This window comes from Tympanuchus pallidicinctus, unplaced genomic scaffold (genome assembly GCF_026119805.1).
Source record: "Tympanuchus pallidicinctus isolate F22 unplaced genomic scaffold, pur_lepc_1.0 scaffold18, whole genome shotgun sequence".
NCBI lineage: Eukaryota > Metazoa > Chordata > Aves > Galliformes > Phasianidae > Tympanuchus > Tympanuchus pallidicinctus.
The window spans coordinates 658,683-683,721 of NW_026294699.1; the positions used below are offsets into that span (position 1 = coordinate 658,683).

The 25,039-nt window shown below is 41.9% G+C and overlaps 2 protein-coding genes across 5 annotated transcripts in view; one reads left to right on the plus strand and one right to left on the minus strand.

Annotated features, from left to right (window-relative positions):
- Positions 1-25,039, minus strand: part of PDILT (protein disulfide isomerase like, testis expressed) — a 25,797-nt gene continuing 758 nt past the window's right edge. Inside the window, exons 2-11 of the mRNA XM_052680617.1 lie at positions 17,130-17,336; positions 14,132-14,265; positions 12,026-12,163; positions 11,254-11,364; positions 9,828-9,953; positions 8,663-8,860; positions 7,216-7,336; positions 5,865-6,046; positions 2,198-2,287; positions 1-194 (exon numbers count right to left, since the gene is read on the minus strand). Of these exons, the coding sequence (XP_052536577.1) occupies positions 123-194; positions 2,198-2,287; positions 5,865-6,046; positions 7,216-7,336; positions 8,663-8,860; positions 9,828-9,953; positions 11,254-11,364; positions 12,026-12,163; positions 14,132-14,265; positions 17,130-17,336 (1,379 nt within the window). The 3' untranslated portion in view covers positions 1-122. The remainder of the gene's footprint in view (positions 195-2,197; positions 2,288-5,864; positions 6,047-7,215; positions 7,337-8,662; positions 8,861-9,827; positions 9,954-11,253; positions 11,365-12,025; positions 12,164-14,131; positions 14,266-17,129; positions 17,337-25,039) is intronic.
- The window catches only part of LOC128079406 (acyl-coenzyme A synthetase ACSM3, mitochondrial-like), an 18,123-nt gene continuing 13,787 nt past the window's right edge, over positions 20,704-25,039 (plus strand). The window contains exons 1-2 of one of the 4 annotated variants that reach the window (XM_052680614.1): positions 20,704-20,783; positions 21,992-22,266. The gene's annotated coding sequence lies outside the window, so the exon portion shown is untranslated. Of the gene's footprint in view, positions 20,784-21,944; positions 22,267-22,653; positions 22,820-24,083; positions 24,209-25,039 lie in introns of those variants that run through there. The other 3 variants (XM_052680615.1, XM_052680613.1, XM_052680616.1) reach the window with 3 other exon arrangements.

Below are 25,039 nucleotides of genomic sequence, written 5' to 3' on the forward strand. Positions count from 1 at the left end.
TTTATTTATTTATCTCTTTCTTTGTTTTTCAGGTCTGTGCTCACTTGAGTTGATTCACTCTCACAATGAGTTCCTTCCAGGACATATTCTCCACAATCCTCAGGATTTTTCTCTCCGTACTATTAAAGTTCTTCTTTCTCAGTTATTACAGTCTCTTTCTGGCTGAGACCCTCTTTCATTCTTCTTGAAGGACCCTTTAAAAAAACCAAATGCAAGAGCAAAGCTGCTTACTATTCATGTTCACTAAGAGAGTTGCTCCTAGTAACCCTTTACTTTCAAAAACAAAAAAAATCAATATATAACAAATTGATTTCAGCAAGAGCACGTTAATGGGGTAAGAAGTAGTGGTTAATAGGGTAAGAAGTAGAGCTGCTGTTGATAAAACATGTTCTGTTTGCATGCCCTTGCACTGGGTTATGGCGAAGCATAGATGAGGGTTTGAATGGAGCTTTGATGAGAACTTGGACCCCATGGTTGGTAAGATAATGAGAATGGAGGAATATTTTTTAGGCAATTACAGAAGAAATCACCTACTGTGTCCAGGTCTGGAGCCCCCAGTACAAGAAAGACAGGGAGGTGTTGGAGAGGATCCAGAGGAGCCACAGGGATGATCAGGGGCTGCAGCACCTCCACTACAAAGACAGGCTGAGGGAGCTGGGCTTGTTCAGCATGGAGAAAAGAAGGCTGCAGGGTGACCTCATTGCAGCCTGCAATACCTAAAGGGAGCCTACAGACAGGAGGGGAGTCAGCTCTTCGAAAGGGGAGATAACAGCAGGACAAGGGGAAATGGTTTGAAATTGAGGGAGGGCAGATTGAGGTTGGATGTCAGGGGGAAGTTCTGTGCTAGGAGAGCAGTGAGGTGCTGGAACAGCTGACCAGAGAGGCTGTGATGCCCTGTCCATCCCTGGAGGTGGTCAAGGCCAGGTTGGATGGGGCCCTGGGCAGCCTGGGCTGGTATTAAATATGGAGGTTGGAGGCCCTGCATGTGGCAGGGGTGTTAGAGATTCATGGTCCTTGAGGTCCCTTCCAACCCCATGATTCTGTGATACTTATTTATCCTGTTTATGAATACCCTGACTTCAGCTCTACTTCTTACCCTATTAACCACTACTTCTTGCCCCATTAACACGCTCTTGCTGAAATCAATATGCTTACAGGGGACTTTACATCAAGCACTGTACTGCAAAAGGTCTACAATTGCTTTCTTCTGGGAAAACTTGGAGCACATCAGGATGGAGAATTTTGAACAGATGAACAAATGTCAGATATTTACCTCTTTTACTGCACAAAGGATGGTTTTATTTTATTTTATGGTTAATGTTTCCCAAGTAGGCACTTATGGTTTAATGCAAAACAAAGGATGAAGAAGGGATGACAGAATGGCTCCTCAAGATGGTATGTATGGGGTTCAAGGGATCTGTTGCAGACTCAGCACTGAGGTACATGCAGCAGGGCCAGACTCCAAATGTAGGCTCCAGGTATTGGAAAACAGAGGTGTACAGTGACTGGTCAGTCACAGGTCTGACCCTTCAGTGCAGATCTCTGTTTGGTAACACTATTTAGTCGTCTCTCTCCGTTTGTAACTACTTATTTCAGCAGTGAAGTCAGGAGTGAATCAATTATTACATTGAATGAGACAGCTAATGCTTATCTGGTTTGACTTACAGTGGGTGAGAGAGAGATGAGGAATCAGAAAATTGTCATAACTAGATTGTCAGTATGAGGGACAGTCAGCTCTCAATTGTGCCATTGCTTTATGAAGAAGGGAAACTACACTGCATGCAGAAGGATGAGGTAAGTATGAATATTTGAACCAGTCTGGCTGTAGCTGAAATGAATTTAGCAAAGGCTTTTTTATAGCTAAAATCCTGACAAGGTTTTGGTTACACTTGTCAAGGCACAGGTTTCTTTTGCAGTACCACATTAACATAGGGGCTCAGTGGTGGTATGAGGAGTGGGAGAAGAGATTTCTGTGTGACGAAAACAAGGATGTGAGTGGGTGTGTGCCAGCCTGGCGGTGGTATGACTGCAGTTAATGTGGTCATGCCAAGCTGGTGAGCTGGTAAGAACCATCCAAGCAATGGCTGAAGCCCACACTTGTGGTCTATGCTATTGCTGATTCAGGTGTGCCTATACAGGGTGCAAACACGCCTTGGATTGCACAGCAGATCAGTCATTGTCTGGGTCAGATGCCTACCTTTTCTCTTGTTTCTGCTCTCATCTTGATTTGTTCTTCTAAGAATTCTGAAAATGCCTCCAAGTTGTGCTCCCCAGCATAGGGCACCTCCTAGAAAGAGTTTGAAGATTAGGAAAGTCTTTAACTCTGTACACAAAGTGCTGGAAATAGCAGCATAATTAGCTGAAGGATGTCCATGTTTTAGATTGCCTGCACTCTAGACTTTTGCTCTTAGTTTAAAAAGTGAAGGTAGAATTGCAGCAGTTAAACGTTTGCAAGATATCTGGGGAGCAGAGTATTTTGCAGGTCCAGCTGTGATATTCTAAGCTGTCTGAACATTTTTATGGAAATTCAAAATCCAGAAACGTTGTTAAAATCCACATTCCCCAGCTTGAATATTCAATAAGAGCAGCAGGAAGGGGAGCAGTTACATTACTTTTCTTACACTTCACTTTCAGTTGGGGGCTCATGAGAGATTTTCTTAATAAGTTTAGTGAGATGCACTTTCAATTTAGGTCTTTACAATTCTCTGAATGAGTCTGAGTATCATACTCTCTTTTAAAGACGTTGGGTTTGGTGTTTTTTTTTCCCAAATACTATCACTTCCAAGCACGCTCTGCACATCTGAAAGGATCTCAGCACAAATCCTTCAGTGAAAATTTGTAGAAGCCCATGCGTGCCACTTCAGGAATTGTCTGCCTTCAACCAGAGTCTATTTAGACTTAGGCAAATGCCTTTTCTCACCTGAGGTAATCTAGCTTCTCACAGAGACCAACAATGCTGTATTACTTTATACCAGATGCTGTTATGCCTGATTTGAGTTCAAGGGACTATAAACAGAAGACCTCCATTCCCTGGTGAATTCACTAGATGTATACATGGGTTTAATATTCCCCATGTAGTAAGGTATTCTCTTGTAATAAAAGATGTTGCAACCTTGAAGGCATCTTTTCTTTGCAAAATTAACTTTCTTGAGTAATATTATTTGGTTCCTCCAGTGGCAATTAATATTCTCAGATGAGTCCTGCTCCACTCTAATGGCTGAAATAGAAATTTCTCAGACCAAAGACCTGTAAAACCAGAGAAGCAGTTGATCCTTGCTCTGGTTACTGAGGATATGTGTCAACATTTCTCATTAGAGCAATCAGTGCATAAGTGTATGTCAATGTTATTTTTCTCACTTAATCCATGGAAATAAATCAAATAACCTTAAAATCTGCCTGAAAAAATGCATGTTTTTCTCTCACATTTGGACTTGATGACACAATGGATGAGTTGTTCATCTCACAGATGATGCCTGGTCACTCTTTCCTCCACACAGTCATTCCACTCTCTTGTTCCTCCAGCTCTGACTATAGCTGTTCTTGGAATAGAGCTACATGCCAGATTCAATTGTTCTTTGGGGGAGGAGGAAACTTTTCTATCTCACTGAGAGTTGATTTTTGCTTTTGACATCAGAAGGTTTTTTTTATCTTATCAATAGCCATCTAGCAGTGCATCCTTATGCTGAAATCAATGGTTATTAAACAGTGAGAATGAAAAAATAACATAGAACAAAGAGCTGGTGCTTTGGAAAACTGGATCCGTGCTTAAATGTCCAGCTACAGATAGAGGTGTCTGGGCTCATGTAGCTCCACTTAACTCCACACTACGTGACTTCAGGTTTAAAAATAAATTAATTATTAAAAACATGAAATAAACCACCAAGTTTGCATCCATTGTGAGCAAGAGGGTCACTCATCTTTAGCTTCAGAAAAAGCTGACTTCTTAGATTGCTTAGATGGAGTGTGACTGGAAAGCAGACAGTTCATGCCCTGCAGACCAAGCAGATGCTCCTGTCAGTAGGAAGGGAGTGTGATCTCATCAGACCAGAGTGCATGGAAGAGTCTGTGTAAGAATGTGTTCTTTAAGTAGAGAACATGATAACCCAATCTAGAAAACAGCTATGAGTCATGTTATATTAGTCACATTTCCATTGGCTTATCATGAGCTGGCTCAAACTCCTTTATTTATACTTGAGTGCTTTCTAGAGTCTCAGGATAGTTATTCCATCTTTAGAATGCTACCTGCTTCCACACTAGCTTTCAATTCATCCTTAGTCTTTAAACAACATGGAGGATCAACAGGGGCCATCAGAAGACTCGTGTTTGTTTCCAGCACTATGTTTGTGTGAAATCAGGGCTGTACCAGGTGGTGATGCTGGCCTGTAGATATGTCTTGTTCCTCTTCCTTCTGCATGTTCCTCTTTGTCTCCAAGACTTTTCTGTTGAGCTTTTCATTGGCAGAATAAGAAGCAGGGACTGTGAAGGTGGGGTAGTGCCTATACAGTATGTCATGCTCTGTGTATTGGCAAGTTGGGGTATAACTGCACCCTTTCTTTGGTTAACTTCCAAAAAGGTGTAAATGAACTTGGAAGAATTCCTGGTATAACTGCTGGTGAGGCAGAAAATGGCTGAGGCTGTTGCAGTGACTGTGTATTAATGGCTTGAGTGTGTCTCCAGTTATTTATGATGGTCTGTGGCCAGCTGTCCTTTCACTGCACTAAGAAGGAAGGCTGGGACGTGGGTCAGCCACTGCAGGAAGCTGCAGGACACCTGCATTGCCCATCAAGTACAGGCTAACATCTCCAGTGCCAACGGACCTGGCATAAAAACATGGTGTACAAGCAAGAACTTCAGATCTCAAACAAACTTAGTATTTTAAGTCTGAAACAATCCCTTAATGGCTACTGAGAGATATTACTAATTTTTTTACAATCTGGCATTTATTATGAGAATTTCATGGATTTCTGCTCTCCTGTTTAAAGACAAAGCACAATGTGAGTGTGCAGGACTACAGTTCAATTCATTAGAAGATGGGCATGCACATCTGAGAGCAAAATATCTCCCTAAAAGATTAAATGAGAACATGAGCAAATGTCTTCAAATTTAATTTAAGTTTGGGACTAAAAAGAAAAATGAAAAGCTTAGTAATGTCTTAATTATAGCGGTATCTCAGAATTTAATTTATTTTGGCTTCAGATGTACTTTATTTTTAATGAGATTGTATATGTAGATGGAGGAATATAACTACTTGTCTAATATTTTTCTTTCTTTCAGCTGTAGCATTTTCTGATTATTCTGTAACATGGCATTAGGTAGCATATTCTGAAGATCATTAGTCTTGACAACAAATATTTCTTCCCTACTGAGACTGAATGAAATAAAATTACTGGCAGAACTGCACAGGAGTAAGTCTTGAGAGCTGAATGTTGTGAAAATATAGAGGATGTGACAAGTGATAGCAGTATTTTACAGCCTAGTCATAGCTGCTTCAGAGTTGTTCTGTGACTGTCTGCCTCTTGCCGTGGTTTGAAGAAAGGCCTGTAGTGACGAGGAGTCTGGCTCTCATGATGAGGAGTTTGCTCTGAGTTGAGGCTGTTGATAGAACCCAGATGGGAGGCTGCTAAACAGCAGAGAATAAGGCAGTAGTGAGGTCCCAGATGGCGAATAGAGTGAAGGCTCTTGCTACAACTTCACGTTTCAGAGACAGTGGAAGAGTTTCCCCTGTAATTCAGATTCTTGTTCATAATGAGCTCAGTGTTGAGTAGAGAAAGAACAAAGCCTTGCTTAAAGGATGTGCTTCTATCCGACATGCACACACAGTCCCCCATCAGCACGCAGCTGTGCCATCCCCTCAAGTTTCTCACCTGGATATCGGGTCCAGCAGGAAAGAGTCTGAAGAAGGGATAGCGATCCATCACAACTGACAGGACATCGTTTGCTGTGACATCTATCTTTGCAATGATTACGTCCTTGTGGCTTTGATATTTCTCTCCTAGCTCATCCCAGATTGGCAGAAGTTTTCTGCAATCATAGGACCAAGGGGCATCTGCAAATGTAAAAGCATACAGTCTGCTGTAAGAGCATGTCCTGGTTTGCTGAGTGGAATCTGCTAATTCTGTGAAAGTTAATGGGGTTTTATGATTTCTCTTGTAGTCCCTTTCTACTTGAAACCATCCATTTTCTATAAGTCTTCATGTAGTGATAACCAACCTAAGGTTATTACTATCACTATCTCTAAGGCAGCAGCACTGCTTCTTAGATCCTTATTATTGTAACACACAGCATTTGCCATATGACTTTGCTGGAGAAGCATGGCAGATAACCAGTGCAACCCAAGAAACATTGTTCCCATGATGAGGTACTTGCCAGAGGCACAAAATGCTTTACACATATTAAAATGTCTCCAGACGTATTAAAATTAAATGTGTCCATAAACTATGCTATAGTTGTACTGAAAAGGAGGAGATTGAGGTATGGTGGTGCTTTGTCTCCAAGCAGTGCACATTTAACAGGTTAACAAAAAGGCATACTGCTGAGAATGCCCTTAAATAGCCACAGATTTTCCATCAAGAGAAGAGTGGTCATGATCAGATTAGATGGAATTAAAAGGATTGCATGATTGTGCTACCTAGTATTATGCTGAATGCTGTATTTATACTAATGCTGTATGTTTGCTCTGCTGAACAAATTAAGGCAGTGTAATCTCTGCTGGCTGGTATAGGGTAGGGCAGCAGTTTCCTGCAGAGAAAGGTTGACAAGGAATGCCACTTTACTTGCAGACAGAGAAGGGAAAGGAGTTAGATTTGCTAAACTACAGCTCTTCGGGATGCAATACTACAGCACTGCATCCAGACAACCTTACTTAACTCCCTTCTCTCCTTGGAAGACAGCCAGACTCATACTGTACAGAATATTATAATGTTCCACTGTACAGCATGAGATCCTAGTGTCCCTTTCCTTCCAGGCAGAGATTTGAAATTGCTTTGACAAAACCTTATTGAAGGGACTGAATGTTTCTCATTGCCACTCTAAGTCACCAAAGGTAGTGCAGCATTTTCATAGGACAAAATTTTTTAAGTGCTTTCATCAGACATCACAAATTTGCTCAGCATGACTTCTGTAAAGTGCAAAGACCAGTTTGGTATGTAAGAATGAGCTTTCTTTTTTCACTTCCAATGGATCACGTTAAAGCAATCTGAATACAATGACACTTACAAAACATGACAAACACAGTCGTGGTCCTATTGAAGACAATCCTGTTGAAATTCTTCCCAACGAGCACTTTGACAGGCTTCTTGTCCCAGTCTTTGGCAATTTCTTCACTAGAGAGATGCAACTAAGCAGAAACAAACACTGCTGTGAAAGTGCAGGGAGCATCGAGGAACTATACTCCAGATCAAGTTATTGTGAGACAAGTGGGATCACCCTCTGCTTGCTGTCCTCCTCCACCTAATGCTACTTTTTTGCTATCTCTAAATCCTCTCTTGCCTTCTCATGCTACTCTCTGCTCTGCCCTCAGCAGGGAACTGGTATCTCACACCCCTGTATAGTTGGCAGGCAGAATTATGTGTCCCTCTCTTGAATACAGACAGTCTGCAAATCACTTTTGGGAACATATTTGTATTGTACTATGTTATCCTGGATGCTTGCTGTTCATTGGCTAGAATGCTGAAAAGCTTACCCCCTTATTGGCATTAAAACTAAGTGATCATAATGGTCTTTTTCAACCTAGTCCATTTTATGATTCTATGATTCTATTGAGGGCTCTCAAAATTAAGTAAAACACATAAAAAGGTGAGTATTGCCTATATTTTTCTTCTGCTGCTGATCACAGCCTCCACGTGACTCCTTCAATTTCCAGCACATAGCCTGGCAATTTCCTTTCTTTTAGACCAATTAGAAGAATGTCACGCTCTCCTCTTAGGAGCTGTTCCATAGCATGCGTTTGCCACAAAAGCAGGTCTTTGTGGAGGAGATTTCTGCAGCTCTTCTGTCCCTCCACCTGCCTCAAGATTGAAAATAGGATCTACTGCTCAAATTTTTGAAGTCAATTTACTCTGACTTTACTCACCTCATCACTCCTTGTGATGAAAATGAAAGTAAATAACCCTGAAGAGCACTAAAGAAGGAAAATGTTTTCATGTATTTTCCATGTGAGTATGGAGGATGATGCTTCATTATGACAAAAAATACTGTGTTTACCACTGGGAGTGATTCATCCTGTCAAAATTCACTCTGCTAGACTCTGCTAAATTCTGTTTTACTGTGAAATTGACAATTTTCTATTTGCTGAACTTCAAATTCCTTTGCAATCATTAGTGAAATTTCATTTCTCCCAACCAAGAGAACAGAATTTCCTCCACGATTACTGGAAAGATGGAAGCACAGGGAGTCTTAAAGCACTAAAACATCAGCTTGCATCAACTGAAAAATTGCATCCTGAATAATTTGCCCATTTTTCAGGTAGGAGAACAGGAGAGCTTTGTAATCCCCCTCTGTTTTAAATACGGAGGAATGTTCTTTCAGTAATTATCAGTGAATGCACTAGGGCAAGAGTAAGTTAATCAGTTGATAATCAGAAAAACACACTGTTCTCATACTAACTTTGCAAATCTGTTTTAGTTGGTGTAGCAGAGGGGCATCTCATTAGTGATGGACATACCTTTGCTTTTCCATCCAAGTAGCTCTGGCAAAAATGTCTTATGTTCTCCGTAGTCACCTCATCTGCAGGCATTTTGTACTTTGCTTGGCTTGTCAGATTTAGGATTCTTACAGCAGGAACATCAACGTCCCTGATGCGAAAATACTCAAAAATGCGTCCATTTCTTGTTTCATTAGTATTCACCACCACAAATATTATCTGATAATAAAGAGAGCCAAACATCTGGTTGAGTCTTACAGCTTTCTTTTAGCCGTTTTAGAGAAGTGCAGCTTGGCAGCGGGTTTGGACCTAACCTTAAATGAAAGCAATTTTGTAGAACCCTTTTTTGGTCTCAGCCCAAAAGCCAGCAGCTCTGTGAACATTTTCGTACCTTGATCCAAGTTAAGAAATGGCAAAACAGCCAAAATGAATGGAAATTTCCCTTCTGCCTTTTCACACTGGTTTGCTACCACTTATTTTAGAAACGCTTCTAAATTACCCCTTAAAGTTCTTAATAGGTCTTCACAGGACAGAATTGCTGGAACACAGGTCATGCATATGTCTTTTTGAATACTCGTGTGCGCTCTTCTATTACAAGGCAATTTATACTTCTTCAATCTTTAGCACAGTTAAAGCAGAAGTAGCACCAGGCTGGCTGGCAATAGAAACTGAAATACCTCTGTGTAAGACTGCTCTTATCTGTAAATATACATATGCAAACACTTGTGCACTGCACACAAAGCCGTACAGATGCCTTGCAGTGTTTCTCAGGCTTTGTAGCTGGAACCAGCTCTTGCTGCAGGCAATGCCCTGAGATCTTTCAGCCATTTCTGGGTGCAGGCAGAAATTGCCAGAAGCTTGCTAAAGCCAGCTTTGGTTGGAAACTGCTCCGAGAAAGTTGTATGTGTAAAATCAGAAGCCAGTTGAGTGGGAGCAGCTGGAATTAGTGTTGGTTTCTGTGATCTTTCTGTTTTGAAGAATCATTTTGAAGTGACATTTATTCTTTGAATTTCTCAGATAATTCTATTAAGGGCCCAAGCTGAAAAATAGTTGCTGAAATGGTTTTTAAAGGGCTTAGTAGACCTAAAGACAGAGTGGCATCAGTGTACTTTTGCAAACACCAATGGTGTTTTTCCACTGATCTTTTAGCATTTGTGTTTGTGTTGTAGGATTCAGTATTACAAACCTTCCCCCTAAATTCTGCAGCAGCAGACTTGTAGTTTTCATAAGTTGTGCTGAATGTCTTTGAGTTCGTTGGGATGAACAGCAGGATGTGGTTTTCAACAGGGACATCAAAAATCTTCACAGATGTCTGGAAAACAACACTCAACATCTGTTCCATTCCTCTTAAGTAGAGCAGGGAATCAGAGGCTCAGAGTATCAGTGTCATTCAGTTCTGATATTGCAAATTTTACTTTTCAAGGCTCCATTCCCAATAATTTCCATAACCCTGAGATTGCTTTCATTGTTTTAGAGAAGATAAAGTGAGAAAAAAATCAGTAGCTCCTGAATATTTTCTATATTTCAGTAAAAACCTCATTGGTATTCATGGATTTTACAGTCAGAAGGGAGACTCTGTCCTCCTGTGTAACACATGCTGAAGAATTAGTGCTAAAGATGTGCTGAAAGTAAAAGGCAATGTTACCTAAGGAGGCCGAGGTGCAGCATCTAGAGCCAACTGGGACACTTCCCTCACTTCTGCATGCCATCAGCAGCCTACATCTCCTCCTTTGCACAGAACTTTCTCATTCCACACCATGATCAGAGTTAATAGAGTACCCTCCCATGCAAGCATTTCCATGCCTTGTCTCCTCTTCCTCTTCTAGCAATGGCTGTTCCAGTGTTTCTAATTTCTCTTGGCCCAGAGGCCGGGGTTGATGCATGGGAATGGAAGGGCTGGAGACAGGGTGGAAACTGACCTTCCAACCTCCAACCCTCTGAGCTGCCTCAGAAGCCTGAGGTTTGTGCCTTCTCTGCAGGTCGGTGGTGTCTGCATGTTCAGGTGGGCTCACTGCTTGGCCAGCCCTTCCCTGTCCCCTCAGGAAACATCACCTTGCTAAGAGGGATGGACCCTCTGGTCTGGATTTGACCAAGAGCTGCCTGTTGGATTTTACTGGGGTTCCTAGATATGATTAGGGCTAGCCTAGTCAAACAACATTCTCAAACACTAAGAAGCTGATCAGCTCCTTTTCTGTATGCATTCCTCTGCAGATGGTATTTGCCAGCAGAGCTCACATTGACAGCAGTTGTTAGGAAGCAAGGCAACTGTTCCCTCATCCCTAAATTCTTAACACAGAGACTTTATATCTGGTGGGTAGGGTTTCCTCCCTCCCCACTTCCTTCCCATTTTTTTACAGTATTATAAGAGGTGCCACGAATGATAGCTTGCAGTAAGTGGGAAAAAACACATGAAATATGTTAGCCAAATACTCTCTTCTGTTCCAGGTAATAACTTGTCAAGACATGCAAGCAGTTTCATAACATGTTGCCTGTATCAATCTAATAGCCTAAAACCTAAGAAATGTAAGCAGATTTCTCAGAGGTTGATGTGAAATGTTACTGGCTGTCCTTCTTCCATGGCTTTTGTTCACACAGTGAAAAAATACACATACCTCAAGATTATATTCAGTGACCAAATCCAAGGTAAAGGTTTTGATTATCCTTGTGAGGTCCAGTTTGTTCTGTCTGCCATCTTCAAGCACTTCATTATGCGCAGGTTTTCCCTTAGATAAATAGTGAGATTTGAGGTTGTTGGTTTTATCAACTATAGGAACAAAAGCACTGTCTTTAAGCTAAAATGTTGCCCTTGCTGTTTTCTGATCCTCAGTAAGTGAAATTCCATTGCTTGTAAAATGAATGCCATGGATTACAGAAGATTATAGCTAGAATCCAGGATAGAGCTGACAGTTTTAATTTGCTCATTAATAAACCAGCAGATCTCTTCTACCCCCATTTTTGGTCTGGCTACTTTGAGGCCTAAAGTTTGATGCTGTTACTGTATATTTGATCTTGTTGGCCACTTCTGATGTGGGCTGGAAGAAAAGATACCTGCTTGAAGGAAAAGGGAAGAGTCAGCAGAACTCTCTGAACATTACCATGTTCAGTTCATGGTGTGCATGTGTGATTGGTGAATTAGAACACCTAATAAAATTACTTCAAGTATAAACCAGGATCCTGAAGTGTGAGCAGACAGATGGAAAACATCCAGAGGTTGTTGTCTGCCTCTTCCTTATCTTTCTTGTCTGCAAATGCAATATTTTTTGTGATAAACTACTTGAATTTCAGGTAGGGATATAACCTGAAAAAATACCACACTGCCTTTCCATGTCCTGAAGCTGCCACAACAGCCTGTTGCATCTTACCTTGCTAGGCTTATACTCCTACCTTCTTAAACACAACCAGAGTGTTAGTTTGGATGCCATAATGGGCACAGATGTCCTCGCTGCTTGTCATCCCAAAAGGCATCTCTGGCACATCTTTGGCAGTCTCACGGAAAACTTCCATGCTGTCTTTGTGAAGTTCCTAATCCCAGAAAGAGTATTCATTAAGAGCTGTGTCCAGGATCCTGACAGGATGTGTAGGAGTGAGAGCTACAAGTGATGTGGGCCCTGAAAGGCTTGTGAGGTATAGGTGGATGCAAAAATGAGCTTGCCACAATTCCATTCACAGGGAAATCTTTAGAATAGAGGAAATCATAGGAGTGCTGTGACAGCACTGCTGTGTTCACTGTTCTGGCTAGTGTTGTCTGGGCTGGGCAATATGGTTTCTGAACAGCTCCCCATCTCCTTCCTGCACTCATCTCATCTGCCCTGCACTCCCCTGGTATTGCCACACTCTGCCAAGACTTCTCCAGACGGGGAAGGATCGAGCTAGCAGCTGCTCCCCTGCTCCAGCTCTGCTGCACAGCTGCACAAAGAGCTGCATGGACAAGAAGGGAGGGCTGCCTGCTTGCAGGAGGACCTGATGGATGTGTCTGGGGCTTTGACTGAGTGCTCCTCAAAGCAGGCATCTTGACTCCTACATCTGTCAAACAGTCACCGTTCTGTCCACCCTCGAACTAGTAGTCAATAAGCACGATGAAAGGCAGCAGCTCTTTCGGGTATGATTTAATCAGACAATTATTTCACGCTGGATTAATAGCAATTTATATGCTGAGATCTCCCAACACATTTTGGCACTCACATCTGTGAGCAATCTGTGAGTAACAGAAGGCCAAATGCAGCTCTTTATTTACTTGGACACCACTGCATTAGTTTCTACCCCCAGCATTTCTGACATGGCCTCACTCATGATAGTGCTCATCTACTGTTTTTTCAGGTAAATTGTGGAGTCCAGTCAGACACATCTGCAGGCACTATCTGCTATCAGCCTTTTGCAGGAGACTCTCCAGCATCACTGCCATACCAAAAGCATCTCAGTCTGATCCAGCACTGGAAAACTGCCCTTCTCCATACATGGCTGTGAGCAGATTGCTGCAAAGCAAATTCTGGGCTTTGTGAGCATTTTCACAGTTTCTCCTATTATGCCATTTGTGTTCACCACCTCTGTTACTCTGGGCAATTTGGTAATGAATCCTACTTTCCTCAGCCATAAAACATGGTCTGTCTGCTGTAGCCAGCACATTTGGGACCTTATCAGTACAGGTATGAGTCCAGACATCGTGCCTTGAACTAGGCAGAAAGTTACCAGAATAAAAGTCTCTTTAGAGCATTGAATGTTTCAGATAGTGAAGGTTTCAAGGACACAATGAAAAAGCAGAAAACCTACCCCTTTTGTACTGACCTCTGAGTGCTTTGACAGCTCATATTTACTTTACACTATTTGGCTATTGCTCTGCATCGTTCAGTCCCAAATCCTGAGGACCTTATTCTACTTTGGAAAGCAGTAGGATTTTACCTGAGAAAGGACTGCATGAGTTGGATCATACACAGTGCAATAATTTGACTTCCTATTCCCTGCAGATTTCCTAGCTGGCAGAAGTTAAATAAACTGCTAATGAGTTACCGATGGAGCTCTTTTCTACTCCTCAAATGGAAAGACAAGTAAAAGGCATTCCGGCACATTTGATGGTATTTATCACCTTTTCTAGGGATTTGAGCATGAAAGGAGCTTTCCTTCTCCTTGCCAAATATTCACATCTGTGCTTTACACCATCTTTGAATAGAAATGCTGTGATTAGTTGTTGTGGTTTTGACTGGCACAGAGTTTAATTTTCTTTGTAGAGGCTCACACTGTTGTGTTTTGGGTTTTTGATGATGGTGGTGATAGTACCCCACTGCTTTCGTTTTTGCAAAGCAGTGCTTCTGCAATGTTGAGCACTTTATGCTTCTTGTGCTGCCCTGCCCTGCCAGGGAGGAGGCAGGAAGGTACAAAAAGTCTTTCAGGAAGTTCTGGGCCTTTTGGATGTGTGAGATTTGGTGGCAGTGGAAAACAACATAATCCTAACAGATCAGAAGGGAAACCAGCCTTCTGAGCTCTCCAGTGAATTACCTTAAAAAAGCCAATCACTGCCAAATCGTCAGCATTTATGATGGCTTCGACCTGATTGGTGGAGTTGATTAAAACTGTGCTGGGTCCTGTTCGTCTTTTGAGCCATGTGATAAAAGCTGAAGCCTGTCTGACTCCTGTGGCAGGAAAAAAAAAGAATTAAAGTGAGCTTCAAAATGAATGAGACATTTCTGAGCAATCAAGACAGAAGCAGTGGAAGATGGGAAGGATGCTGAACTTAGACTTTTTAGGACTGAGGTCAATGCTGATTCAAACCCAACTTCAGGGTCCCGTCACCACTGTAATTACTGCCAGCTCTAGAAGATCAGCAGTGATGAGCAGTGTTTTGTGGGGCCTCTGCACACAACTGCGTCCAGTTAATTGCTTGAGTGTAGAGATGAGACAAATCAGACAACTAGAAAACCTGTTCTGCAGAGTTTCATGTGCCCACAAGTGAATCAAAATCATAATAAGCTATAAAGAGCTATCGACCTGAGGTTTAATCCAAAACGTCTTCAAACCAATTGCAGATTTTATTGGATTGGCTATTCAATTGAGTTAGGTGTCAAAATTGTTCCTTTGCTGCTGCAGAAAGGATCTAATAGGTACAGAGACATGATGAAACTCCCCAGTGGTACTGCAGCTTCACTTTGTCTTAGATATGAGGAACAAAGCTGAAAAATGTCAAAGTTGTCCTTAAATTTGGCAGCATTCCATCTTTGGGGTTCTAAATTAACATTACTGTGTTCGTAAGTTCATGCTCAGTCCATTTATTTGGTAAATTCTTCTCAGGTTTTCAGGAGTTATAGAAATCCTAAATCTCTTTTAAAATAGTTTCTAGTTATTGTGTTTTCTAAGGAAATAGAGCCATAAGTTGAGGCTCTCAGCCATAAAATAGCCCCTTCATCTCTGTGAGCCTGGCATCCTTTTTAGATTGGAACAAAAGTCCAGCAAAGGGTTAATGAAAACTGTACATGAAAATGTCTGCATGTGTTATGCTGCAAAGTGCCAGAGTCGAGATGTGCTGTACAAGTGGATAATCAAAGATGCAAGTCCTAGAGCTGGGTATTTTAACAATACGGCAAGGTCAAAATTGAGTCATACCATTTTACTGCCATCAAGTCATTTTGCAGCAGGCTGCACTGCAACTAGTTTAAAATATGGGGTTTTTGTTGGTGGTGGTGATGGGGTTTTTTTGTTGTCATTGGATTTTTTTAAGGCCAAGCCGGCAGACATCGGCTGTTAAGGTGTGCAGGCTGCAGAGCAAAGCACAGAGCACTGCCTAGTGGCCACACAGGGCTTGGCTTCTATCCACATGCAGAGCTGGGCTCTTGCAGCTTTCTGTCAGCTAAATAACCTCTCAGCAGGCTTTTCATATGCAGAGTATTCCTGCTGCTGTTCTATACGGCCTGTGCAGTTGCTTCTTCTAGGCAAATTCTGGCCTTGGAGTTGTAAATAACGATTTCTGCAATTCCTAGGATTTGCTTGAGGATTCCTAGTGTTTATAGTTACACTGGCTAGGTAAGCTTTCACTAGCAATTGTGCAAGCAAATCAACAAAGCGTGATTTAAGTCATTATAAGCAGTGTATGTCTCAGAACAGTCAGCACTGCATTATTGCAGACTGCAGAGGAGAAGCAGTTTGCTAACTCCTTGTGTCCTGCTGGGAGGTGTTTCTTAAACAGCAGCTCTGGGCTGAAGGATGGCTGTGTGCATCTCGTGTTGTGGTGCTCTGTGTTCTCTGGCTCTCTCAAGCACACTTGACAAGTTAGTTTACCAGTTTAAAAGATGTTTTCAAGCCAGCCCTAGAAACTCAAGTCGGAGCTTTCACTCTCATATATCAGCACCTCCAATAAAAGTTCTCTATGGCAAACTGTGATTTCAGTGGCATTTGTGCAGGAGCTGTTTGCACAAGTGTAGATTATGGGAACGTGGATATGAAATTCAATAGCTGATGTACAAGGAGAAGCAAGTTACTAAAAATACTCCAGGTCAGCTTTCAGTAGAGCAGCCACAGGGGCTCAGGAGTTGAAGAAATCTGAGCACTCCGTTGTGTACAGGCTCAGAAACAAACTTCACAATCATTTTTTAAACTTGTGACTTAAGTGTATTTGCTCAGAGCACAAATGGAGGTTTAGGCAAGTCATGACATTGTTGCTAAGTCTATAGAATTAGCCATTTTTAGGAAGAAAAACTAAAGGGGAAGGGGAAGAGGGAGGAGAGGAGAGGAGAGGAGAGGAGAGGAGAGGAGAGGAGAGGAGAGGAGAGGAGAGGAGAGGAGAGGAGAGGAGAGGAGAGGAGAGGAGAGGAGAGGAGAGGAGAGGAGAGGAGAGGAGAGGAGAGGAGAGGAGAGGAGAGGAGAGGAAAAGGAACTACTTGTCTGCACTTTTGTTGGAAGAAAAACTCTAAGAAGGCCTGGATTTCCAAGGATTGCTCATTCGTACTATTGCAATATTGTTGTTTTTGCTGAATAACTTTCCCCAAAAGATTTGAAATTATTCCATAATTTCTTTTCTGAGCCATGTATGAGCTCCCTCTCATGGCTGCACTGTCAAATTCTTTTCTTCAGCTTTGTTCAGAATTTGCTGTTAAATGCATCCTGCTGCAGGGACAGTATCTGTGGAAGTTGCAGTGAGCCAGCAGAAGTGCAAACAAGTGAGTTTGGGATCCAATTCTTGTTTGGTGTAACTTTTATTTATTGGGATTTTTTTTGTTTGTTTGTAGTGTGTGGGAGTGTGTCATTTTGGGTGTGTTTCTATGTCCTCAGAATTATGCCAGCTGTGAGCTTGGCTGTGTGAACTCAGTAGAGAGAAGCATATTCAGTTATGAACATAGAAGACCAATTAAAATCAAAATTCTTGTATAGATACAGAGTTAATTGCACATTTAACACCATGGGCACAAAGAGTTTGCATAGACTGTATCTGAGCATCCATACTTTTATCCTTGGCAGCAAAATAGGTCAGCACATCCTGTCACTAACAGTGCAGAAGATAATTTACCTTTGCAGTCTATAGGGGCCTCCCTGATGCCATCCACAAAAAATTTCACGGTAGGAAACTCTTGAATATTAAATTCTTTTCTCAAATCAAATTGATCTGTGACATCTATTTTGCCAAACTGGATTCTTGGAGCTTCTTTCTTAAGCAGTCGCGCAGCCTCAGCAAATTCTTTCGACACATTCTGAGATGCTTGAGATAAAGAAACATCTGGAAAGGGTCAGTAAAAGAGAATGGGTTACACAGGCTCCAGTGTGAAGTTTTGCAGCAGAAATTATTATGTCAAATAGTAGCTGGAGGGGTTGGATAAAGGCCATTTATGACTCAAGTAAGTGAGAAATTATCTTTAGTTCTTCTTTCTTTGTGTTGATTCTGATTGTTCAAGGCTACATGAGTACTTGGACAAGTCAGAGTGAATAATCAACAGGACTGCAATAGTCTTCTGTTGGCAAGAAATGACTTAGAGTAAAAAAGCAAGTTCAACAGAATATCCTGATTCTAAAGATTCTAAAGGGAGTTCAAAGGTAGAGTTTGTACTCACATCGAGACTCTTTGTAAGATGCTAGTTGTGTAAGCACTTCATTAGGATAAACTTGTGTAATTCAGAAACTTTCTTCAAATAAGATATGGAAGGAGAGAATATGCTCTTACAGACTGATAGTGGTTCTAAAATAACAGGTGTCTGTGTGTGCCATGTGCCAACCCTCGGCTAGCTCCAATGGCAGTTGTAGTTCATCAGCTAATTTCATTGCCACTTTACAGAGATTTTCTGAGATTTAATTGTAACTTCAGTTTCCTTTCTTGTAATTATAAATATGCTCTTGCTAACATTTCCCCCATAAATGTGCAGCATGCCGTCTCCCAGCATAAAAAACACCACAGTACTATCTGTCTTGGCTGAGTTCAACCCACTCTAGAAGAAACTGCAGAAGAACTAATGGAAGTTCTGCTCTGTCAACGGGAGACATGGCATATCTACCATATAAAAACACTGCTGTTTCTCGAGAGCATGTTTGTTGAGCCTTTATGAAATATCATTACTTAAAATGATTAGAGATGCATGGAGTCTTTATTAAAACACAGCGTGTTTGCTGTGCTGTTGAGTGCTGATATGTAATGACTGCATACAGACAGGGTGAGCCCAGATCCATTAGGCAGAGATGTTGGGCTTTCTAAGATGTGTTGCTCTGGACTTGGAATAACGAGTAGAAGTCACATGTTGGTGGTTAGGGATCCAGTACTTTCTGGCTAATTCCAAGGCAGTGGTTTACACCAGAAGCAATTTCACTCAGAGGGCAGTGAGGCATTGGAACAGGCTGCCCAAGGAGGCTGTGGATGCCCCATCCCTGCAGGCATTCAAGGCCAGGCTGGATGTGGCTCTGGGCAGCCTGGTCTGCTGGTTGGCGACCTGCACACCGCACGGGGTTGGAACTGGATGAGCACTGTGCTCCTTTGCAACCCAGGCCATTCTAGGATTCTATGATTCAATTTCAATATAGTAACTTTTTTTTTTCCCTAATAAAATAAGGTTGCACAGATCTTTTACCACAGTTGGGAATCCGGAGGATCAGAAGCTTGTTGCATGTGAAGTGGAACTCTCTTAAAAAGGGGCAAAATAAATTGTTGGTATATTCCAGACAGAGAAGCTGAAGATGCCTGGAGGCTTCCCAGGCATGCAGGTATCAATAAGCAATATTGATATATTGATATATTACATATATATGTAGATTGTCTGGGGGACTTTAGGATCCATTTTTTCTGTGAAATATTTCAACTTCAAAGATGTATTTTGTTTAAAGAATGATCCCTTATCACCTAATGACCTGAACCCACTCTCACACAGCCATGGCTATTCTGTGAAGTGTGCCTGCAGGACACTTATTTGCAGGGGAGAGTCCATAACACCATTTCTGCAGCAAGTTTACCCAGACAGCAAGTGCTGAAGAACAGCATCTCTTTTTTTCTGATGACTACAGTTTCCTTTATTTTAAGAACTTCTATAACAAAACCTTCCTCTAAAAAGGTCAGAAGGAACAGATGTTATATATATCCTCATTCCCCAGAGGAAAGGTGCTCTGTGGGGGAGATTTGTCATATTTTCCACTTTTATAACTCAAGCCACTAGCACTCTTGTTCGGTGCAAGAAGTGAGGAACCTGCTTCCCAGAAGTATTGCTGCACAAGGATTAAGAACAGGGCCTCATCACAGTGCACAGAGTCCTAGAGAGAATGCCAGAGTATGTTTTACCCAAAGCCTTGCCAAATGGATATGTTAAAAGTGGGAAGAACACCAGAAATTTTGTATTTTGAACACATGGATGACCTGAATAAGCAACTACTTTGCTTCATGGTGCCATATAGCCAGCTACTATATACTGCAATGTGGGCAGAGATACTTTTTGCTGATACGTACACCTCTCTCATGTACCTAAAGCTTCCTTTAAGTGACAATACATGGAAGTGACAATACATGGAAGATGTGTTCCTCTTTCCTTTACCTAATTGCTAATGGCCTCCAGTTTCATTGGGCAGTCTATACTGATTGCTGCAGACACTGTGAATATGCCTGTTGTCATGCTAAAAACTGATTTCTTAGCTGTTAGTTCCTGACATGGTTAGAAAGTCACTTCAGGATTCATACTTTTCCTCTTTCCTGTGTAGTCTGCTTTTACAGTTTTCACTAACGATACATAATTTTCTGTGTAGAAGAATGGTTTCCTGTTTAACGTATTAGACTGGAAGCAAAAAAAGCAAGGTATTGATCTTGCTGCAAATGCACGTTTTCTTATGTGACCTTGAAAGTGTTCCCATTCTATTCTACTGTGCAAAATACAGCCCATTATCTCCTGTGTTGACTTCTGTACTTTGAATCTGAGCTAATTTAATGTTTGCAGTTTGCAGTTCAGTTGAGGTCTTCTGCTGTGCAAACACTGAAGATTATTCAAGAGTTTGGACCCTTCTACAGAATGTTCAGTTAATAAAAAGCATGCATAAGGGCATCTAGATAAGGGATTGATGCTAATCAATAGGACTGTCCAGGAACTAGAATATCACCTAGTGATTCCAGTGCTGCTTGTAGCTGCCTGGACATGCACTTTCACCATCGAGCTCCTTTTTAAAAGCATATTTTACAAATAAATCAATAAATCAATAAATCTATTTCAGATAGTGTACTCTTAAGGACTGAGACAGATTTCCAGCAAAGCCTACATGAGCAAGGTGCCCACATCCCACACTCCCTCATGCTGCATTAGGTTCCTGTATGGAGCTTAGTTATCAGATATACATGTTTGGGGGTGTTTTTGAACTGTTCCCATGTAGTGAGCAGATTTCTGCATAGCTGGAAGCAGCTCCTAGCACACGAGTGAATGTGCTTTGGATTTTGGCTTTACGAGTGAGCTGACACACTGATTTAAAATTAGTCATGCTCCCTTCACTGCATGGAAGTCTCCTTTCTCACATATGCACAGTCAGCAGTTTCCCATTTGTTTCAGAAACGTCACCTTCTGCTTTAATGCCTTGGGAAGGAGGTGAACGTCTTTGTCACGCTATCTTGCCTATTAAATGTCATCAGCCCAGCACTGATTGCCAGTCACAGGCTGCAGGAATCCTATGGCTGATCTGGTGACTCACTGCATGCACAGATCTGCTAGAAAAGGTAAATGTTTCTTTTATTTTTTTTTTTAATGGGTGGAAATGTGCTTGGAGAGCAAAGTAGCAGTGCAGTGCACAAATCCACCACTTGTGTGTTTGTCCATAGGTTATAAAAAGACAATGAAAATGTTACCACCCAGATAAATAAGATAGGAAAACTAGTGACAACTGCTGCACAGAGGGACCCTGACAGGCTTTAGAAATAGGCCCACGTGGACTTCATGAAGCTAAGGCTAAGTGCAGGGTCCTGCGCTGGGTCAAGGCAATCCTCGGTGTTGTCAACGTCTGGAAGAAAAATTGACTGAGAGCAACTCTGCAGAGAACTTGGAGATGAAAAATGGGATTCAAACCAGCAATGTGCTTTTGCAGCCCAGAAAGGCAATTGTAGCCAGGATTGCACCAAAAGTGTGACAGCAGATGGAGGTATGCGACTGCCTCGTACTGCTCCACTCCTGTGAGATCCCACCTGAAGTCCTGCATCCAGCACTGGGGTCCCCAGCATCAGAAAGACATGGAGCTGTTAGAGCAGGACAGCCATGAAAATCATCAGAGAGCTGGAATGCCTCTAACATGGAGATTTTAGCCTGGAGAAGTCTGTGGGGACTAAGTTAATACATGACTGAAAGTGGTCACGGTTGGTGGCTGTTTGCAGTAGTACTTGGAGTGTTTGTGTTTATAAGTGGACACATTTCATCCTCCCTGTGGTGCTTAATTGTCGCTGAAGTGCTTGGGCTTTTTTGTTGATTATCTTGTTTTTGAGGATAAAACTTGAAAGCAACAATATCCTGCGATGCACTTCGCCACAGGGGTTTGTATTCAGTTAACACAAAGTGTAAATAACAAAACTCTCCCATGCAAACAACACTCATGTAAGATCTACCATCTCTTGGTGGCAGGAGCACTATGTTCTCTATGCTAACATGCATGTGAGTGACACTTAGATCAGTTTAACACTAATGGCAAAGCTGCAGACTGCAGCAGAATGAGGACCATTCATGTGGACTTTGAAACTGAGTGCCCCTTGCACAATCAGGACATATAATTCAGATAAGAGAACGGGCACAATGCCACGTGTTGCTTGTGCTGTTTTCAGACATCATTCACTGTTTTTTTCACCAAAAAAAAAAAAAAGCAAACTGAAACTGGCCTCTCTGTTCTGCTGCCCTCCCTCACTTCCTTTGTGCTGCCTCTTCAGCTATTTTCTCATTGCAGAAAGCAGATAAGGATGAAGGCAGAAGAATGTTGGATTTCTGGATCATTACTTTGTTTCCATAATGGGAATTTGCCCAGTGCACTTTGCTCGGCTCATTAGGGTACTGCACTGCATGGCAGACAATCAGCAGATGTTTTTATATTAAATCTTGCCTGAAGGAAGACAGAGCTGTGACACAGTGAGGGTGGAACTGCAGGACGCACCAGGAGGGCCTGGGAGTCACTGGGCAGAAGATGTCAAAGCAGGCCTTTCTTCACTGAATATTCTGCCACTGGTAAGTAGATACTGTTATACTGCAGGGAAAGGGTTGAGATTTTCTCAATACAAACAAATGTAAGGCAGATCCTAGAGCATTAAATCCAAATTTGCAGCTTACACTTTTCTCCTTCTTGATCATGTCCACTTTCTGGGGTGTATGGGATTCCTTTGCATTCTCTCACTGCACTGCCATGATTGAGAAAGGGTTGAGAAGAATCTCAGGTCTTGCATTCGTTCTGGATTTCTATTCCTATGTGGGAATATTGCTCTGTCTCTCATTACCTCAATTCCCAGAGTAGTTTCATGTTCACACAGTTTACTTAGCCTATTTTAAGGAATAGGGCACAAAAAATTATTTATGGGCTCTCTGTGCTTGTCTGATCTTTATCCTTTTCATTCCAAGGCAAAGCAAATTCTAGTAAATGAACCAGATGTGAACCAGAATAGGCTCGTATTTCCCACATCCTGGGCCAGTGCTGCAGGGCAGGATGCATTTTCACTGTCTCAAAGGCTAGTTAGTACCATCGTCTCCAAAGGGACCTGCTGGGACTGAGGCTGAGGACTTACAGGTAATGTGTCTTGGCTGAGGAACTCAGTCTGAATGATTTTACAAGTCTCTGTAGATGTCATTCTGATTTGTAGGAAGAAAGGCAGTCCATAGTAAGCCTTTCAGATAGATGCAGTGACCTTGAATCCAAACCAGAATGCAGTGAGGCTCACTGGTGAAGATGTGGTAGGGGAGCAGTGCTTCCTCTCTGACTTTATCCAAAGGTGTAGAGTGCAAGGACATGGTGTGTTCGTCCTCTGGTTCTGAAGAAATCCGTTTGTGAGTGGTGGAGTATCAGATGGAGGGACAAGACTTCTCTGAAGTAGGAGCAGGAGATCCTGGTTTAGGTCTCCTACATGCTGTGAGTGCCTAAGTCTCTGAGCTACTATTCTGAACAATTCTTTATCCATCTCTCATTTTTCGTGGAACTTTACACGTCTTCTTCCCATTTGGTATTAAGTTGAAATCCTGAAATATGTTGCAGAACATAGGTGATGATCAGCTCTGCCAGCAGCAAGGAGGCTTGGCTACAAACTCCTCCCAGTCCGGATGTTCAGTGCTTTGAATCAGCTCTTAAAAAAGGCTGAGAATAGTGCTTGAATAGGGTTTTTCTGACACAGTATTTTTTCACCCAAGTATCACATCTTCAGAGGGAACCAAAGCAATTCACAATTGCAGGGTGAATTTGACAAGTAGCTGTAAATCCTCAACAAATAACAAAAACACATACACATTCTTGCTAAATTTCAATATTTCAAACGTCTTGTAATTTTTAAAATAAATTTCTAAAGTGATTGCTCTCAAAGTTTAAGAAATATGTTAGGTTTTGTAACAGTTTGAGGATTAATGAAATGTTCAGTATGACCCAAAGTTATTTTTAGTTTCATTAATTCATCACATCTGCTTCTGTAAAGTTAGGATATTGCTTTAACTTCAACTCAGGATAGATCTGGGATTTGCATCTTGTGCTTAATGCCTACCTGCCTTCAGAGCAGAGCGAGCCCGCAAAGTGTGTAATTTAAAGCTAAGCTCAGTGAGTGCAGCACAACTGACAGCAGGGTGAAGCAATGTCAGGCTCAGGGAACAGAGACAAAGCTTTTGTTGTTTTACACAGATTGAAAAGTCCATTGTCTAAGTTAGACACTCCCGTAGAAAGCTTATCAGGAAAAAGTTCCTATCTTAAGTAGTATCTTCCCCTGCTTGTTTGGTTGAACTGTCCCTACTTGGTGATTTACAGCATTTTTATTTACACTGCAGTCTCTTATAGGACTCCTTTATCTCTGCTGTAACTCCTCTCTGCACCACATAGTGCGTGGTGTTTAATATGAAATGTGCTGTTTCTCCACGCATTATTTCCATCCTGCTGCAGTCTGAATGATCATTTCTGGTCCAGCAGAGCACTAAGCACAAGGTATGCAGGCATGGAATCGTAAGCACATTTGTTAAAGTTCAACATGAATGTCAGTGATGAAGTAGAGAAGGAGTGGGATGAGCACTGCTCCATGGGACTGGGCTTGCTGATAGGTTGTATGAAGCGAGCTAGTAAAACACATTGGAAAGATCAATGCTATCCATAGGGCTTCTGCAGCTTCACTATGAGTGATTTTTGCATAGCCCTTTTTAAGTCCTACACTTCATTGTGGCGGCTGGCAATGAAAGTGAGAAGGACCTTTTGAACATGAAATGGCATCCTCAGGTTTGCAGGCATGAACTGTAACATGCAGCCTCTTGAAGGAGTTTTACTCTGGCAGTCAGAATTTGTGCTACCAGCAAGCTGTTCAAAAAACCTCCCCATGTGGAGGGGGAAGTTATGCAGTCTGAGCTTTTAGGTGGGTGCACTCACAAGACTGTTCTTTGGCTTTTGCTTTTGTTATATACTTCTTGTAATGCCAGGCCTCTGAACTCACAAAATGAGTTGCTCCCCATGTGGAATGAGCAGGAACGTAATAGAAAAACCACAAGCCTGCACCTAATCTAGTGATTTCAGGGAGAGTCTTGCAAACCCATATCATGCAGTTACAGGCACTAAAATAATGTACTGAGCCATTCCCTGAAGCCCACACGCTTACAGAGGAGAGATGCCATCTGGCATAAATCTCGTACATGAAAATGTACGAGAGAGGAAAGCCCTCCCTGATTTTTGAACACAGTTTCACTCATCATCGCTGTGAAACACACTTGCAAGATTAGGCAGTGGAAGCAGGGAATGCAAAGTTGGAGCTGCACGCATGTAAACCTATCT